Source organism: Mizuhopecten yessoensis, unplaced genomic scaffold (genome assembly GCF_002113885.1).
Source record: "Mizuhopecten yessoensis strain PY_sf001 unplaced genomic scaffold, ASM211388v2 scaffold715569, whole genome shotgun sequence".
In the NCBI taxonomy this organism is placed as follows: domain Eukaryota; kingdom Metazoa; phylum Mollusca; class Bivalvia; order Pectinida; family Pectinidae; genus Mizuhopecten; species Mizuhopecten yessoensis.
Window position 1 is genome coordinate 1,727 of NW_018479682.1, and position 18,393 is coordinate 20,119.

At 34.3% G+C, this 18,393-nt stretch overlaps 1 protein-coding gene across 1 annotated transcript; it reads left to right on the forward strand.

Moving 5' to 3' along the window:
- Window positions 1-345: 345 nt before the first annotated feature.
- On the forward strand, window positions 346-14,408 carry LOC110441133 (neurocan core protein-like). The gene is made up of 10 exons (XM_021484231.1): window positions 346-517; window positions 6,061-6,146; window positions 7,293-7,396; window positions 7,813-7,900; window positions 8,087-8,287; window positions 9,190-9,293; window positions 9,998-10,085; window positions 10,265-11,740; window positions 12,133-12,212; window positions 12,483-14,408. The coding sequence occupies exons 2-8, from the start codon at window positions 6,074-6,076 to the stop codon at window positions 10,468-10,470; spliced, it is 864 nt and encodes a 287-aa protein (XP_021339906.1). The 5' UTR covers window positions 346-517; window positions 6,061-6,073; the 3' UTR covers window positions 10,471-11,740; window positions 12,133-12,212; window positions 12,483-14,408.
- The last annotated feature ends 3,985 nt before the right edge of the window (window positions 14,409-18,393 follow it).

An 18,393-nucleotide genomic window follows, 5' to 3' on the forward strand; every position in this document is an offset into this window, starting at 1 on the left:
GCGGTTGTATCAACGATTCGTGTATTTTCATGTTGCTACCCTCTCTCTCTTCTTCAAGGTATTTGGATTGTTCACAGGATTAAGATAATTGATTCACACAACGTCAACATATATTAACTTTTAGATTTACGAGGAATTGACCCCCTTATGATTCATTTTATTGAATAAGAAATTGGGCATTGCCATGTATTGATCGATACTTTGTCGAGCAATATAAACACATAAAAGCAAGACCCCACCAAATCCGAACCAGGCTATCTCTTATAGTATACCTTTTCAAGGAGGAATGTGAACACGGATACATATGTGAACCAATCCCATAAAGCATACCTGTACGGTGTTAGATATCACGCGTTATCGGTATAGAATGTTACATATGTTAAAAGCCAGACGTTTTCCGAAATGACTGATCCTGACAAGTGTTGTTTACTGTAGCAGTTGCCATTACGGTTGCTGTGGACCCATCATACTCACGCGAACAGGATTTGTGACATACAGGCAGCTAAATATAATTAAGGTAAGGTTTGCACGCTCCCCTGATTTTTTATTTGAAGATATTGTGTTTGTGTGGTATATTGAATTGTTTATGAAAGAAAGTCTTTCGTTTCAGGACATTTTAAAGAAAATCGCCCGTTCCGTTTTTTTGTTAAAAAAGTCAAATTTGTGATATTTTATAGTTTTATCACAATCAACTGTTTTTCAATACATTTGTATGTGTGTATAAACATTATGAAATTAGCGTACTAGAAATAGTAAAATCATTCTCTTCTTTTCATTAGCAATAAAGTTTAGTATCACTTATTTTAGATTTAAAAAAGAAATCTTTCTAAAATGGAACCGTTGCCATGCCAACCATCAATGTAAAATTAATCCTTTTCCTGGTCCAACGATGTTACGAAAAACTAGAGTACATAAATTGAATTATTTTCACTGTAATAAGCTAATTAAATTCATATGTCCCCGATCTCGTTTCCATGGTAACCGATGTAATAGTAAAGGCTTATGAAAATTAAAAAAATCAGGTATTTTCGTTTTGCATTTAAAGAAAAATTAGCGTTGGTATTCCTTTGAGAGCATGTATCTACATATTGATCATTTTGACCATCTTGGCCTTCTGGTCAGTCAATAATTGAGCAACATCAGTAAACAGAAAAAGACAGAACATACATACCTATCCTTATCGTTTTTTTTGCTATAGGGGCCTGAAAAGGGCAAGTAATGGCATTTTGGTTGATTTCTAAATTTTGCAATTAAATCCTATATAAGGGTCAAATCTTTCTACAAATGCTTATTTATATATTACATGTAACAACACATTTTTTCATTGGTTTTTCATAAATTATTCCCTTGAGATGTATTAATTTACATTTCATTGAAAGAAAATTGACTTTATTCTAATTTTACATATCCAGCAGAATTTCTGTTAGTTTCTGGTTACTATGGTAATTTGCTATGAGGTCAAGGAGGTTTAATTGTGATGTTTCTAATTAGACGCTCATAATGAAGCATTATCAATGAATAGACAGGGATAAAAAAACTATATACCTATCCAGATCTGTTTTCTTGCTATTGGGCCCTGAAAGGGATCAAAATTACATATATGTCAACTTCTCAATTGTTCAACAAAAACCAACACAAGAGTCAAATTGTTTTTACAAATGTTTTTTTTTTTTTTTTTTTTTTTTANATTACAATTTTCTATGGATTCTTCATATTTCTCCCAAATTAGATCTGTTGATATACATACTGGTTATCACAAATAAACAACTACAATTTATATCGGTTTTACTTATATTCACAAATTCTTTACAACCCAATTTTCAATTTTCAACTGAACTAAAGTAATGATCGCAATGAAAGCAACCACCTTAAAGATCCAGTTTCTCCCTCTCGCTCCAATTTGCACTCCTCGCTCTCTTGCAGTTCATTTCTGACATGTTCATAATAGCAGAGGTCGACACTGTGAAAACTTACCTACACCCCGTTTCGTGCTTTGACAGTTTACGGGAAAAAGTTTCACGTTGTTTACACGAGTTTATCGACCTCCTTCAAAAAAGAGTTCCCAGTCGGGCCGCTTACAACATCACGAAAACGTCTCAACTTTTCCTCAGCTAAGGATGTCCTTAAGTTACATGAGGAATGTTTATACAAGCCATATTTGAGGAAATCCCAGCTAAGGAAATCTCAACTTAAGGAAATCTCAAGTTGAGATTTTTTTTTATACAAGCGGGGCCTGTTCTGCCACATTCTAAGCACTAGATAATTCCACTGTTTTTTCTGAGATTGAATGATCTCCCCTGAAATTTGTTTGGGATATGATTGTTAAGGGATTTGGGCCCACTTGTATGAAATATTTCAACTCTTGAGATTTCCTCAAGTCTAAGATTTCCCATAGACAATACATTGCTTGGAATTTCCTTAACTTTGAGATGTTTTATACAAGTGGGCCCCGGTCATACAAATGTATACGACTTCCGTGACAAATTGATAATGTAGGTCAGTTTGTTAAATTGATTGAATATCATGCGTTTGCTGCTAAAATCCCATTTTGGTTTCTGGTGTACAATGTTTGTCCACAGCATCTATTTCTTCTCATTTTGTGACAATATTTGGTCTCTTCATCAAACAACATGACTGTTACCACTTTAACTCCAGGCAAATGTTTTACATCTTGATCTCACATCCTGGATGTGGACTTTGTAATTGTCTGGAGCAGCTATCTGTAAAAAGTCATTGTTCCTTTCTAAACAAGTTGACAATCTTTACATAGGTTCTGGAATCGATGTTTCACATTCTTGCCTTTCCTCTGAATATTGGTCATATGTGGTTGAATGTGTCCAGTGCCATTTTTGTTATATCAATTATATGAGATGCCCCTCCCTACTCCTTTCACAAATTTCGTCATTGGTCATTTCCTTTTTGTTCTATCCATTTGGTTAGATTTTATTTAACAGTTTGATGGTGAATTGTCCAATGTGACAATCCTCTTGACATGTTCACGTGAAAGTAAATTAAATGGATTACAGATAGGCATACCTAGGGACAGTCTTTAAAACAGTGATCTACTGGACCGAAATGACCTCTAAATATTGTAAATGATTATAATTTCTATTGATTTTGTAAACAAATGTAATTGTATAATTGACAGATACGTATTTATGTAATACATATAAAAAAATGACATATTATAGTAAAAGACAACTAATATGTTTCTTACCATTCATGTATTTCACTATAGCTAGTTGTTCATCATAAAATGTACATATATTACCGTGGAAACAGCATGAAATTAGCAAACACAGCCAATTGCATTGACAGAATCTGTTGCAAAGTGTACATTTCAGATCATTTAATTTGTGTTACATGCAAGCACATTACGAGTTGTTTCCTTGCAAAGCTGTGTCATTCCAAAAGATCATAAATGCCATACAAAAAAAAGTTCAATACCTATATTTACGTCTTCTTCGCCTTTTATGTTTTTTTTTTAAAACAGCGTGTTGTAGCGTACTGATTGGCAAACCAGTAGTACTTTGAAAATGTAACAAACACTTGATTTTATTCCAAAATTTATTGTAAATACAATTCCGTATGATATGTCGATAGGGTGATTTAAGTTATCAATAGAAATCTGCGCTGCAAGTTAGATTCTAACATTGGTTTGATGTTAACCGCGGAACAAATTTTGCGCATGGATAAATACAGTCAACACCTTAAGTGCCCTCCACGAGGGAGTAATGTTTGGAAATTGAATGTGCAGTGTGAACAGTTCGAATTGCATGTAAACTTGGCTACATTTGGTAGATGCTACAACAGACTCGCTATTTTACATGTCGTCAGAAATTGCGGAAACCGTGGCTGATGGACGCGTGCACGTGATAGCGTTTGACGTGTGTGTCCTTGCGACATAGCGTGGAACTACGGCTGATTGTAACTCAGGATGAGTTAAACAGGAGAGTTCGCCACTCAGTGCTTTCTTTTGTGATGTTGACACGGCCCTGTTATATGACCGGAGTTAGGATTCGATTTTGTGATTAGACATAACCATGATATGCCTCAAACTTTTGATCATTCAAATATTGTACGAATTTGGATGAACTTGCATTTGTGTCAATTGGTTCAAAACCAATGTCTTCCAAGTTGATAGTTGTTTAAGTTTAATCCCCGCTAGATGAAAATTCATCAACAAAAAAGTCGGGCAAATCGAAGAAAAATTGGGAAGATCGTTTGATTCTGTCATGGTTAGATAAGTGCAGTTTAACAGACGATATTTCGGTTAAATGAGTGATATTACTGATCTTTGTCTTTTCGTTGTTTTGATTAAAGTATTTCAATAACATTTTCTCGTTTTTCTTTTACATTTTTACAATTACATTGTAAGGTCTCAATGCCCTGCGATATCTAAGCAGCCGCCATGTTTGTTTACATTATATATTGTATTTCCGGTCTGCGTTGTATTAATACGCTAAGAAATGTGTCTCGTTGTGCATGACATTGAAAGTCCCATCAACTACACAGATTTCAAGTAGATTATCTAGTTTACAATGCCATGCAAATGCAATCCTAATTGATTTAAGTCGCAATGTAACATAGTGTCGAATCTATTATGATTTAACATTGATGCTGTTATGCAAATGTTTGATTTGCAAACAAATGTACACTTCAATGTTGTACGGCAAAAGTTAATTGCGTGTTAATTTACCTATCTATCTAATTTTGTATTGTGTATGCTTACATATCCGATTTCAGGAGAGCAATATACACACGTAAATAGAGTAACGTTACCTTAATCGAGAGATCAAGGGTTACCACTGTCACCGGAAAACGTGGTTGTTTCTCAAGTTTTCCATATCAGGAAGGGAGAATTTTGACTCTGCGATCTGTCGTTAATACAACCCGAACAAACGGACTGTCTAGACCACACGTGTGTAATATCACCTGTGCGTTTTGGTTGCTATTCATTCATAAAGGATGCTAAAGAAGGAAGTTTGTCAATTTCAAAGGGAAATATTGATATCACCACAGTGCTATATTCATATTTTCTGTCACAATTTTTAGATTTATCTAGACGTGTCAAATTATCTGCTAAGCGAGGAGTTTCAAATATCCTAAGTTTGGATTTTAAGTTTTTTTTCTGAGGAATGGTGGTTTACACAATTACTTGGACCATACTATAGCTATAAAGTCAACAAGTTTCTGGTGATTCACTCCTTATTAACCTGTATGTTAAATTGACAGACACTAATAAAAGAAAGAGGTAATTTAAAATTGCATTGAAATAATAATAAAGTTTTATGTGGGCAGTCTAAAAAAACAAAAACAAAAAAAACCCCAACAACACATATAAGAGTAACCATTCCATTCTTCAAAAAACAACTGCTCCAACTTGCAAATGAGCGGATTTATAACATGGAATTAGATTAATGTATGGTAATGAACTCAAGTTTGAAGTAATGCGAGTCTTGCATATTTCTAATATGATATAAATATAAACTGTGATTCATTTATTTGCAATTTGTTTTATATTTATACAAATACATTTATCTGTTTGCAAAGGACACATAGATGGATCGTTTTATATCTATAAAGAAAACCATGGGAAGTGTACACATTCTACACAATTCATTCAATGATTCGTTAGTATAATTTGCATGTGCTTACGAAGGAGGCGGAATGATCTTAATCCGATCACCACATACACGGTTTTGATTGATATAAAATGAAGTTTGTACATGTGATATATTCTTTCACTTATTGTAAGGCCTGGGTCACACATTCAGGATTTTTACTGCCGTCCTTGATAGGACCATTCCCATTTAAAATTTGTCAAAAGTCTCAGGTGACCTAAACACGATAAATATAATGAGACAAACTGTTATTGAGCTTGGTACATGTAAACAATATACTTAAATATTTTGAAAATAGATATATAATGACGATTACATAAATAATGTAATGAAATTTTGTAAACATTATTTGTTAAAAGAATGACTCATATGTTATATGAAGGACTTGATATACCCGGTAAACACATGAAATGAAACACTTTGACACTTTTTGTAGAATTTGCTGGAAAATGATTCCTATCAGATTGATTATTAGATTAGGACTTCTCCCCCTACTACTGCGGCTGGTTATCAACTCAAAAGGTAAGTACGGAGCTTCCATTTATTTGAGCGGAGATAGACAGAAAACAGATATACTTATGCATTGGACTAGAAAATAAATTTGTCCATCCGTGTATAGACTTAAAACCGAAGTACGCTCTGATTAAACGGCGCATCAGTTTATTTACTGAGTGTATTTCGCGGTTTTCGGTCTATTCATCCATTCAAAAATACAAAGGAAAATTTCTATTGTTCACAAGATGTGTTATTTATATTTACAGCAAAGACTGTATTTTTTTGAATGGCGCCGCAAGGATTTTCATGTTGATCAACCAAAGGTCATGTTTTAAATACCCCGCGCGTGCTATGACGTGCGAACCTGGTTTTACATGTACCCTCTCAAATAACAACACGTATAAGGCCATGTCGAGATCTTTGTTAGTCAGCGGGAATATTTCCATATCATCTCAAAAATCGTGAATAATGCTCTAATTTGAAAAGTCAAAAGACATGGTTGCAGATGATTACCTGCCAGATGACTACACTACTTCTTTGTGAATAAAGCTGTACGTTGTGTACTACGTCATCAAACTATGTTCTTATTTTGTCGGCCTATCACAATTCCTTTCCATTTGTTTTGGTTATGTTGTTGCTAAACTAGTGATCTGTCATACTGTTATTTAAGAATATAAATACCGAAGTTTAAAACATATATCTTTTAAACTAATTCATTTCTATTGAGTACTATACATTAATGTATAGGGAACACTTGAACAAGCTTCCAAACTGTTGTTCTATTTCTTAAAAGCAAGCTTCAATACTTGGCATATCGGTATATTTGGACTTTGAATACTGTACCTGCTTTGCAACTTTGATTTTGTTTCAGACAGCAATATTGGTCATGTATAAAAATGAAATAGTGATATACACCATATGTGTCTATCAATTAGTCATACATCAATACTGATATTGAGACCATTCAATTCACAATGAACTAATTTTGATGTGGATTTTTTTGTTAGAAACCTAACCTGATCTGAACAATTTAATTCATGTTGATCTTTAAATTCATTTATATAAATGTTGGCAAAGTTTTATCTGATCTTAATGAGGTATATATTAACTGAAACAGTAGGGTGGTCTAGACACAGAATATCTAATCAAAATTTGCACTTATATTTCAAACAGGTGTACAATCACAAAGTGTCGCGTGTCAGGAGAACTGGGCAGTCTATGGAAATCATTGTTATCGGGCAATACCTTACCTAACAAAATCATGGGAAGATGCAAAGGTACAAATATGCCAGATATGTTATGTTTTGGTTTTGTTTGTTTTGTTATGCAACCAAAAAACATCATGTTTTAAATTTCAGGATGGCATATCATATTAATCATGTCAACCTCGCAAAAAGAATATATGATATTTGAACATATTTTGACATTATACCTGTATATTTGTCGTCTTGGAGTTGATATGATGTACGGCTACTTACCCGGACCACAAATAACATTGTTCATAACTACGGAGCCCCTTTGTGGACATGCTAGTATTATTTTTATCTTGTGCGCACAACATATTAACTCGTGCGCACGAGATAAAAAATAATATCAGCATGTACCAAAGGGCTCCATACATACATTAATCAATAAAGAGGAAATCCTGTCATAAGTGGGCATATTATTAACATGGTGTTGTTTTACGTTTTAGAATGATTGTCAGAGCTATGCCAGCAACCTCGTCAAAATAGAAACCGCAGACGAACACTTGTGGCTGAGGATTTTCTCGATACAATCTGGTATTTTCTTTTTATTTGTCATTTTGCTTAATGAAGGGAATTAATTTTTCGAAGTACATATTGTTGCCAGTTCCGGCATCAGATTCCATCAATTGATTTTGAAATACTTAATTGCGTAATATTTAATACGACTATTATATCTTGCTGATTAATGACCACGTGTGTGCATTTGGATATGTTGAAAAGATTATTCTTGGATTGGAGCAAATGACCGTGATAAAGAGGGTGAATGGCGATGGATCTCTGACAACTCTACAGTAACATTCACAGACTGGAAAGCGGGTGAACCTAATGATGTCGGTGGTGACGAAGATTGTGTTATCATGGGCATTCACTGGAATGATGACAACTGTACCAAAGAAAATTCATTTATTTGCGAGAAAGAAGGTTAGTCATAGTTTTTATCAGATCTGAGAAAATACAAACTGACAATCATTTTAATGCGGATAAATATGGTACGTCATAGTATACACCTACCGTCTACTGTTAAAATGCTTCCGTCTTTTGGTCGAGGTTATTTTTGATATTTCCATTTTCATTTCTATGTAAATATGGTTCTGGTTAACAAACTCCCCAATTTGCAATTTGTCAAATATTTACTATTGAAAAATTTCACAGTATACTTCACAAATATAGCACGTCATAGGTGTTGCCCTTGTGCTGATGACAATTTTACAAATGTTTGTACAAGTAAATACAGTGTAAGTTGACAAAGATGGAACATGACACATAAATACTTGTCTATACATGTGTCTTTGATGTTTTGTATTTAGATTATTTATTTTAGAATAAAAATGTCGAAGTTTAAAACATATACCTTTTTAACTAATCCATTTCTATTGAGTACTATACATTAATGAATAGTAACACTTGGAAAAGCTTCCAAACTGTTGTTCTATTTTTAAAAAGCAAGCTTCAATACTTGGCATATCGGTATGTTTGGACTTTGAATACTGTACCTGCTTTGCAACTTTGATTTTGTTTCAGACAGCAATATTGGTCATGTAAACAAATGAAATAGAGATATAAACCATATGTGTCTATCAATTAGTCATCCACCAATACTGATATTGAGACCATTCAATTCACGATGAACTAATTTTGATGTGGATTTTTTTGTTAGAAACCTAACCTGATCTGAACAATTTAATTCATGTTGATCTTTAAATTCATTTATATAAATGTTGGCAAATTTTTATCTGATCTTAATGAGGTATTTATTAACTTAAACTGTAGGGTGGTCTAGACACAGAATATCTAATCAAAATTTGCACTTATATTTCAAACAGGTGTACAAACACAGAGTGTCGCGTGTCAGGAGAACTGGACAGTTTATGGAAATCATTGTTATCGGGCAATACCTAATCTAACAAAATCATGGGGAGATGCACAGGTACAAACATGCCGGATATGTTATGTTTTACATTTAACAGCAAAGAAACTGTATGATACATATTCAATATCCGTACTCAGTTCTTTTATTTTGTTAAGAGTTGAGGTTAAATTTCATTTTGTTTGGGTCTTCCCCCCCACCCATTGTTTCTTGTCTTTATTTTGCATAAACCATTGATTTCGTTAATATCCTTTTCTGTACTTGAAATATTAGAACCATCCTCATATTAGCCCACTCGTTTCATTCAGTTCAACCTCTTACAGAAAACTCATATTTAGTTAGGGTGTTTTTTGGTTTTTGTTTGTTTTGTTATCCAACCAAAAACATCATGTTTTAAATTTCAGGATGGCATATCATATTAACCATGTTAACCTCGCAAAATAAATATATGATATTTGAATATATTTTGACATTATACCTTGACATTATACCTTGACATTATACCTGTATATTTGTCGTCTTGGAGTTGATATGATGTACGGCTACTTACCCGGACCACAAATAGCATTGTTCATAACTACGGAGCCCCTTTGTGGACATGCTAATATTATTTTTATCTTGTGCGCACAACATATTAACTCGTGCGCACGAGATAAAAAATAATATCAGCATGTACCAAAGGGCTCCGTACATACATTAATCAATTAAGAGGAAATCTTGTCATAAATGACATATTGTTAAAATGGTGCTCTTTTACGTTTCAGAATGATTGTCAGAGCTATGCCAGCAACCTCGTCAAAATAGAAACCGCAGACGAACGCTTGTGGCTGAGGATTTTCTCGATACAATCTGGTATTAATTTGTCATTTTGCTTAATGAAGGGAATCAATTGTTCGAAGTGCATATTGTTGCCAGTTCCAGCATCAGATTCCATCAATTGATTTTGAAGTACTTAATTGCGTAATATTTGATAAGACTATTATATCTTGCTGATTAATGACTACGTGTGTGCATTTTGATATGTTGAAAAGATTATTCTTGGATTGGAGCAAATGACCGTGATAAAGAGGGTGAATGGCGATGGATCTCTGACAACTCTACAGTAACATTCACAGACTGGAAAGCGGGTGAACCTAATGATGTCGGTGGTGACGAAGATTGTGTTATCATGGGCATTCACTGGAATGACGACAGCTGTACCAAAAAACATCCATTTATTTGCGAGAAAGAAGGTTAGTCATAGTTTTTATCAGATCTGAGAAAATACAAACTGACAATCATTTTAATGCGGATAAATATGGTACGTCATAGTATACACCTACCGTCTACTGTTAAAATGCTTTTGGTCGAGGTTATTTTTGATATTTCCATTTTCATTTCTAATTTCTATGTAAATATGGTTCTGGTTAACAAACTCCCCAATTTGCAATTTGTCAAATATTTACTATTGAAAAATTTCACAGTATACTTCACAAATATAGTACTCGATAGGTGTTGCCCTTGTGCTGATGACAATTTTACAAATGTTTGTACAAGTAAATACAGTGTAAGATGACATAGATTAAACATGACACATAAATACTTGTCTATACATGTGTGTTTGATGTTTTGTACGTCCTTTGTTGATCACGTGAATGTCATGTGTCCTGTCCTGAGCGTAATGCCCACATGTAACGCACTGTCGCGTTGTGCATGAAATGTGTTTGTAAAAGTACGTTGTTACCCGTCAAACCTGTTTGGTCATGTCTCATGTGGCTGTTTTGCTGGTGAGAGTGATGTGAGAGAAATATCAGATCTAGACTAACGGTATCAGATATTAGGTGTCGGTACCAGATGTAACATAACTTACAGTGAGCGTCCACAGTGGCAATTATGTCATGACTGGGGTTAACTGAACAGACAAGCAAAGGTAAGTGTTTATTCAAATATAAACAGTACATTCACCAGATTCTATTTTCGTAAAAGTAATTAATTAGTTCCATTGTTTTGGGCATACATTGATTTCATTCTTCCAAAATGTCAACAATATTTGCACGTAAGGTACACGACGATTTGTCGTTTTAATTGCTTTATTAGCCATTTTGGGGCATATATTGATTTCATTCTTCCAAAATGTCTACAATATTTGCACGTAAGGTACACGACGATTTGTCATTTTAATTGCTTTATTAGCCATTTTGGGGCATATATTGATTTCATTCTTCCAAAATGTGTACAATATTTGCATGTAAGGTACACGACGAAATGGGAACCCTGTCCAAACGGTAGGGCAGAATATCAAAAGCAAACGTCTAATTACATATGAATTGCTTTACTTGAAAGTAACGTTTATGTTGTGTTCTGTAATTCATTTGCTTTCTAAATATCATATGGTTGTACATGTACATGTATGTACCCCTTTCCTAACATTTCTGTTGTATGTTGATTTTCTTTTTTTGTTGGCGCTTAATAATCACCAATGTTACGAAGAACTGATCGGAGAGCGACATATATTTTAACCCGTGAACGTAAGTGTTTCATAATAGTAACATGACACAAACAGACAGATAGGTAAAGGCAGATAGACATTTTCCTCTCTGTTGTCACACCTATGAAAAAATATTGCATACCTGTAAAACAATTTCCGTTGCCTGTGATTTTGTATGTATAGATGAATTCACTCGTTATTCAAGCGATATCAAAGGTAGACTAAACGCTAAAACGTTACGCTAACGGTTTTGCTTCTGCAATTATTTTAGGATAGATGTATTTTGGTTCAAAAATGGTAACTTATGTCGTTATCCAGGGATCATTGTGCACCTTTTTTGTTATGATAAAATTACCACCAAAAGACCTTTAACAAACTGTCTACATAAGCATATTGTTTAGTTTACAATGTTCCATATGTTTGTACTGGTAGGTTTGGTCTGATAACACAGTCCCGCTTGATTGACACACTATTCCTACCAAGAGGACATGTAAAGAAATAACAGTAGCAAGGTAAAGTCATCTCCAATACTTTCATTGTAAAAACGATTCCTACGTTCATTACCCAATGCGTTATCAAATACCAGGTAGTATATTTATATTTCTACTTCCAAAATACCCATTAAGATGGCAAATAAAGTTAATCATAGCTAATGACTTTAAGGCTGGTACCCTTTTTAATATTTACCCTTCAATTTTGGAACAGATATGTATTTCAAATTAGCGAAAATCTTTACGCTACAGTATTCTGTTTACTTATAACATGCACCTTTTTTATTTTAGAAAGCACACACTGTTCAGCGGATTTAAAGTGTTGGATGTGCTCTCGGTATAGGGATCTGCAAAGTCTGCTTAGCACACCGGTAACAGCGAGTGTTCTATTCTATTACAACCAACTTTGCACGTACTTTATACCACTTTGTCTGCAGATCACCTGATATGATGATATTCTGCGCATTATCTGGAAGGGATTATATACGATATATTTTCGAAACCACTTTCTACTGTGTCCTCGATGGTTGCCAGCCTCGAGGAGAGGAAGTTTGATTTTCAAAATGTCTTTTGAAGGAACGGTCACACACAAAACGTTCATATTTCTATGAGACAGTGGAATTTTATTTCAAACATATTTCACTGTCAATTTATGTATATATCTAATGTATTTTCGTGTAGATATAAGTTGTAATAAAGGTATCATTTTTATGATTATACATATATCATATTGGTCATCTGTTGGCGCAGGTTCAGCGTTGAACTCGAGACTACTCTGTACTTGCCTTTGAACACAGGTTTTCGGAAACTCCGGTGTTTCCTGGGCGGTAGTTTTAGTCGATGACAGTGTACAGAGTAAATTTCGACTACTTTACTCACACATGGAGTTTTATCTTTGTCATAGGCTGTAGAATCAAAGAACTTAAGAACCTAAGAAAAGAGTTGCATTTCATAATAAGAATACCACATTTGAATTCGTTGTTTCATGCTAAATGCTTACCATGATCTATAGATTAAATTGGACGTACCAGCAAATATATGTTGTTTTGGTGCGTTTAAATGGAGAAAAGGTGCATATTTTGAAATATCTCAATAGTTTCTTTTTAAAACGAATGAATTTTGTTTATATATGATTGAATTTTATGTACACAATTTGGCTGCAATAAGACCACTTTTCAAATTATGCACTCTCGGTTTAAAAAGCTAAAACTTAAGTCCTATTATTCTTATTATTAATGACTGCCAGGTTACGTATTTTACTTTTTAATCTGTAAAAATAATTTCTTTATAATAATAAAAATTCCCGGCGAACATTTTGATGTCTATTAAGGGAAAATGCTTATGCAACGTTTCAAGGTAATTAAATATGAAGACCTATGATACACAAACTCAAATGGTGTTGTATAATGTTTTCATTAAAATCGCGACAAACCCAGTTTTTTTTTAAAGTAGGTCGTTTACAAAAGGCGTTATTTTCTAACCGTGATATTCGAACCACATTCAACGATCTGCATGAATCTGTGGTTATGTAGGCAAGAAAAGCATCTTATAAAATCTTCCTTGTCTGCAAACACAATCACTTTTTCAGTTTGCAAAATAAAAAAACAAACTCAATTGGGTTAATAGTCATGGACACTGTTCCCAAACATTTTCAGTTTATGCCCTGTGAACTTGTCTCGATGGTATTGGGTTTCAAAATTCATAAGAATTCTGAAAATCAAGTCGTAGAGTTTTTATTACCAATTTAAGCAAGGTGACAATGGTATTTTGACACTAAATATTCTTGTAGAATAATAGAATGCAGATATTTGAGATTTTTTAAACATTTTCCAAAGACGATTTTTTTAATACTTAGAGACTTTACTCAAACGCTTTATCTATACCCTACAATTCCTCATGACAAACTTGTGGAAATTTTCATTCTTCGACATGTATTATAAGTTTCTGTTCCAAGAAAGGCGAACAGCAATATCAATGAAATTCTGAAACCAAACAAAAACAGTAGCAAAGTGAAGCCCTACTTCAAGTTATCATTGGAAAGAGATTCTTGATGCTTAATAAAGATTATAATGCGCAAGGTCATTTCTTTGTGCTATTTATAGCAGCGCCTGAACCCATAAATCGACCTTTCTGTCGAAGCTTAGCTTATTATCACATTTTGGCCAAACGATGTATTTTGTGATGGTAAATTGTAGTGCATAATTGTAGGTTCGATACTAGTATTGTTTAATTAACTAAATAGCTTACTTAATGTAAATTGGTACACCGGTAATTAACTTAAAAATTGCATACAAACACACGTCTATTCACAGCATGCATTACAACATATGTCGTCTGCCAGATGGGACTGGTCAGGATGTTTAACAATAAACAATTTGCTGGCAACCCTTGCAGCTTAAAGAACATACGTAATATAGTGACAGATCATTCAGTTATCATCTTTTTACCAATACCGATCAATTTTCGAAATACACATTTGATCAATGTTCACTTCACTTTTTATCTTTTAGCCTCCGACTTTTCAATAACTAAAACCTTCTAGTGTTTAAGTAATCTTGTAAACAAAATCTAAAAACTGAACACCTACCTACCGAGTAAGAGCTTAGGAAAGCCAGATAGCTAAACTGTATATAAGGAACTAGACGTTTAATTAACTACCTGGATAGCGGAGATGGTTACTGGACTGCTAACAAAATTAACAGGGATGGTCATACAGTATCATGCTGACGGGATCCGCCAAGACAGGATTGGAACACGGGAATTGGATAAAGAAGTTTCAAGCACTCTAATATTCCGATATAAATACTTAATCCTAGGAATCTTGTATAAGGAAGCAGTTTGTCACAACATCATCCACATTTCAATGGCTTCTTTACATAATCTTTCGATAATTAGACGTTTACTTATAGACATACTGATAACCCCTGATGCTAGTCTACAAGCTCCATTGTAATGAGAAAGACAGTTATCTCTGCAACTGGAAATTATTTATTGATAAAATATAGAAAGCTTCTCTTTATACTCTTGCGGTAAACATAAGTTTAAACGAATTCATTAACCATAACACCTACCTACCGCACTTAAAGCTGTTCTCACCAAAATTGTTGAATCAGTATGAAATCATGACATGCCTTAAATAATCTGAAGCTAAGAGCTGAGAAAACGTATGTTTAATGTAATTACAGATGAGAATATCATTGTCTCTCATTGCTCAGATGTCAAACTATCCAACAAAACAACCTTTAACCTTTCCTACCTAGGAGATCGCAATATCAGAATTGAAAGAATGTTAATGGTGCTGTTCAACGAGCATACAATTTTGAAATAACTGCATCTGTTTGATGGCGAATCCCTTCTATGTCTATCTTTCTGTCTTTTAGTCTGTCTGTCTTTTAGTCTGTCTGTCTTTTAGTCTGCCTTTAGGCTGTCTGTCTGTTTGTCTGTCTGTCTTTCTCTCTAACTCGTGAAAAAAAGTTTTAAAAAGGTTCATGTGTGCAGAACTATGTTAAGATACTCTGGAATCAATGTGAAGCTTTTAATCTAGTGTATCTAGCTTCTGAATTATGAATATAAACGTAATTTGAAATCTTAATTACTAATACTTTATATCAGATAATAAGCGTTTATGACAGAAGGACAGAAGAGAATCACCAGAAATAAAATTAGCCTTCCTTATGTCTATCACATGATCCCAAACTAATAGACATATGAAACCCGGAACCTAAACAGATGGCGTGATATGTTCAGATAAATTTAGCATTCATGACATATTATACATATAGGTAATATTTCACTTTTAGATACATCCAATCTATTTGTCTTATTTACCTGCAGTGTCTGTGAAAAGCAAGTAATGTATATACGACGGGCGTGAAGCATGGTCAGCCTAGCTTTCAAATATATAGTCAATTGTATAATAGATAAGGTAAAAAAATGCGCAAACCTACATGGCTAATGGTCCTATTGTTGCTGTTTGTTGCTTTGTTTAATAGTTTTCAAATTTTAGTTACAATCTAATCTATTATTATGTTGATCTTCACACAATAGTGTCAGATATGTAACAAGGGATTTCCTAGTTTTACATGGCAAAGCCTGCTCACCACGGCGATGTAGCTAGAACACCATCTTTAGTAGTGGGTATACAATTAATGCTGGTCACGAATTGTTTTACACGGGTATACAATTAATATACACCCAAATCAGCATAACACACACCATCTGATTTCCCCATTTGATGCGTCAAAAAATTCTTCCAAATGAGATCAATTAAGTGTCGTCTGCGTCACTACACAAACACGATCGTGTTGGTTATACAATGCATCTGGGTCAACGCTGTTGCACGAACTGTTATGTTCAGACTGCCAGTTTATACGTTATATCATTGTAAGTTGTATGATTCCCGCAATAAATCTAGAACACTCAACAAGTGTTATCTTCTCTCCATATAGTTGGTCTGGCACTCTACCCTACCAGTGGGTTACATTGTTGTATTAATACGCTAGGAACAGTGTCTCGTAGTGCATGGCATTTAAATTACCATCAACGATACAACTCTCAAGTAGATTACCTAATGACAATGCCATGCATATGTAAATATGAGTGGTAAAAGTTGCAGTGTAAAATAGCGTCAGAGTTATAGTGATAACATTGATGCTGTTATGCGAATGTTTGATTTACAGCCAAAGGTACACCTCAACGTTGTAAGTCAAAAGTTAATTATGTCTTAATTAACTTATATATCGGTCAATCTATATTTGTATTGTGCGTGCTTGCATATCCCATTTCAGGAGAGAAATACACACACGTAAAAATAGTGACGTTACCATAATCGAGAGATCTTGGGTTACCACAGTCACCGAAAAACATGGTTGTTATTTAACAGTATTCCATATCAGGAAGGGTGCATTAAGACACTGCGGTCTGCCGTCAATAAAACCCGAACAAACAGACTAGAATTGTCTAGACCACAAGTGTGTTACATTACCTGGGCAAATTGTTTGATTTTCATTCATGACGAATGCTGAAGGAGAAAGTTCGCCAATTTCAAAGGAAAACATTGATACCACCACAGTGCTATTTTCATATTTTCTGTCACAATTGTTAGAATTATTTAGACGTGTAAAACTATCTGATAAGTTAAAATATCCTAAGTTTGGATTTAAAGGGGGGGTTTTCCTCCCGTGGAATGTGGTGGTTTACACAAATACCTTGACCATGTTTTAGCTATAAAGTCAACAAGTGTCTGGTGATTCACTATCCCTACGACCTATATGAAAGAGGTCATTCAAATTTAAAATTGCATTAAAAAAACAATAGGTGAAAAACGTATTTAAGAATGTATTGAAACTATATTTGTAAGTGTGTCCCTATGCAGACAAAACAGTTGTTTGTTATGATATATAACAAAGATTCACAAAGCTGAACGATTCGATTAATTGATTCGGTCTACCTTGTACCCTGTACCCTGTACCAATACCCTGTACCTCGTACACATCATGTGTTGTGAAACTATATTTTTCAAGTAGATATGTGTATAAAGATACATATCGTGTCAAATGTATGGTGCTGTGACAGAACAGGGCGCATGATACGGGGTACGGGGTACAGGTTATGTGGTACAGGGTACAGGGTACTAGTATCAGGAACAAGCATAGACAATGTTTATATATTTACACTAATGAGAGGCATCTGCCACCCGCGTTACGGTACCGGTGCGATAAGTATCCCGTACCGCGGGGTCCTGAAATGAGACCTTTCTAGGACAATTCCCTCTCTTACAAATCAGTTACGCCTGATGCGCGTAACATAGTTTTTTTCTGTTTTGCACTTATCACTCGCGTAACTGTGAATGTGTAGGTCAAACTGCTTGGGAAACCTCCAATTGTACACATATGAAATAGCAGACGACATCATGGAAATCTCAACTTTATATGATAATAATATATGTAGACTAAAGGCAACTCAGCACTATTATATAGCTTACATATTGTAATTATCCCTCTTCTTTCTACATATTTTTAATATGTCAGACATGGTTTCGTTGTTCAAAATGTTTCTCTTCATTCCACCATTTCCTCATATGGAACGTGTAATATCTTCTCTTTAAAATGACGTTTTCATTCTGATTCTGCTCTTTCCAAGGCAGCGGCCACCGGTGTAATTTGAATAACTTCACTGTCACGAGTGGGATTATCGTCTACCA

Excerpts from the sequence above, each read along its gene's own strand:
- LOC110441133 (XM_021484231.1), top strand. The coding sequence starts at position 6,074 with ATGATTCCTATCAGATTGATTATTAGATTAGGACTTCTCCCCCTACTA. Across the intron at positions 6,147-7,292 it reads GCTGGTTATCAACTCAAAAG|GTGTACAATCACAAAGTGTC; the intron begins GTAAGTACGGAG and ends TATTTCAAACAG. Across the intron at positions 8,288-9,189 it reads ATTTATTTGCGAGAAAGAAG|GTGTACAAACACAGAGTGTC; the intron begins GTTAGTCATAGT and ends TATTTCAAACAG.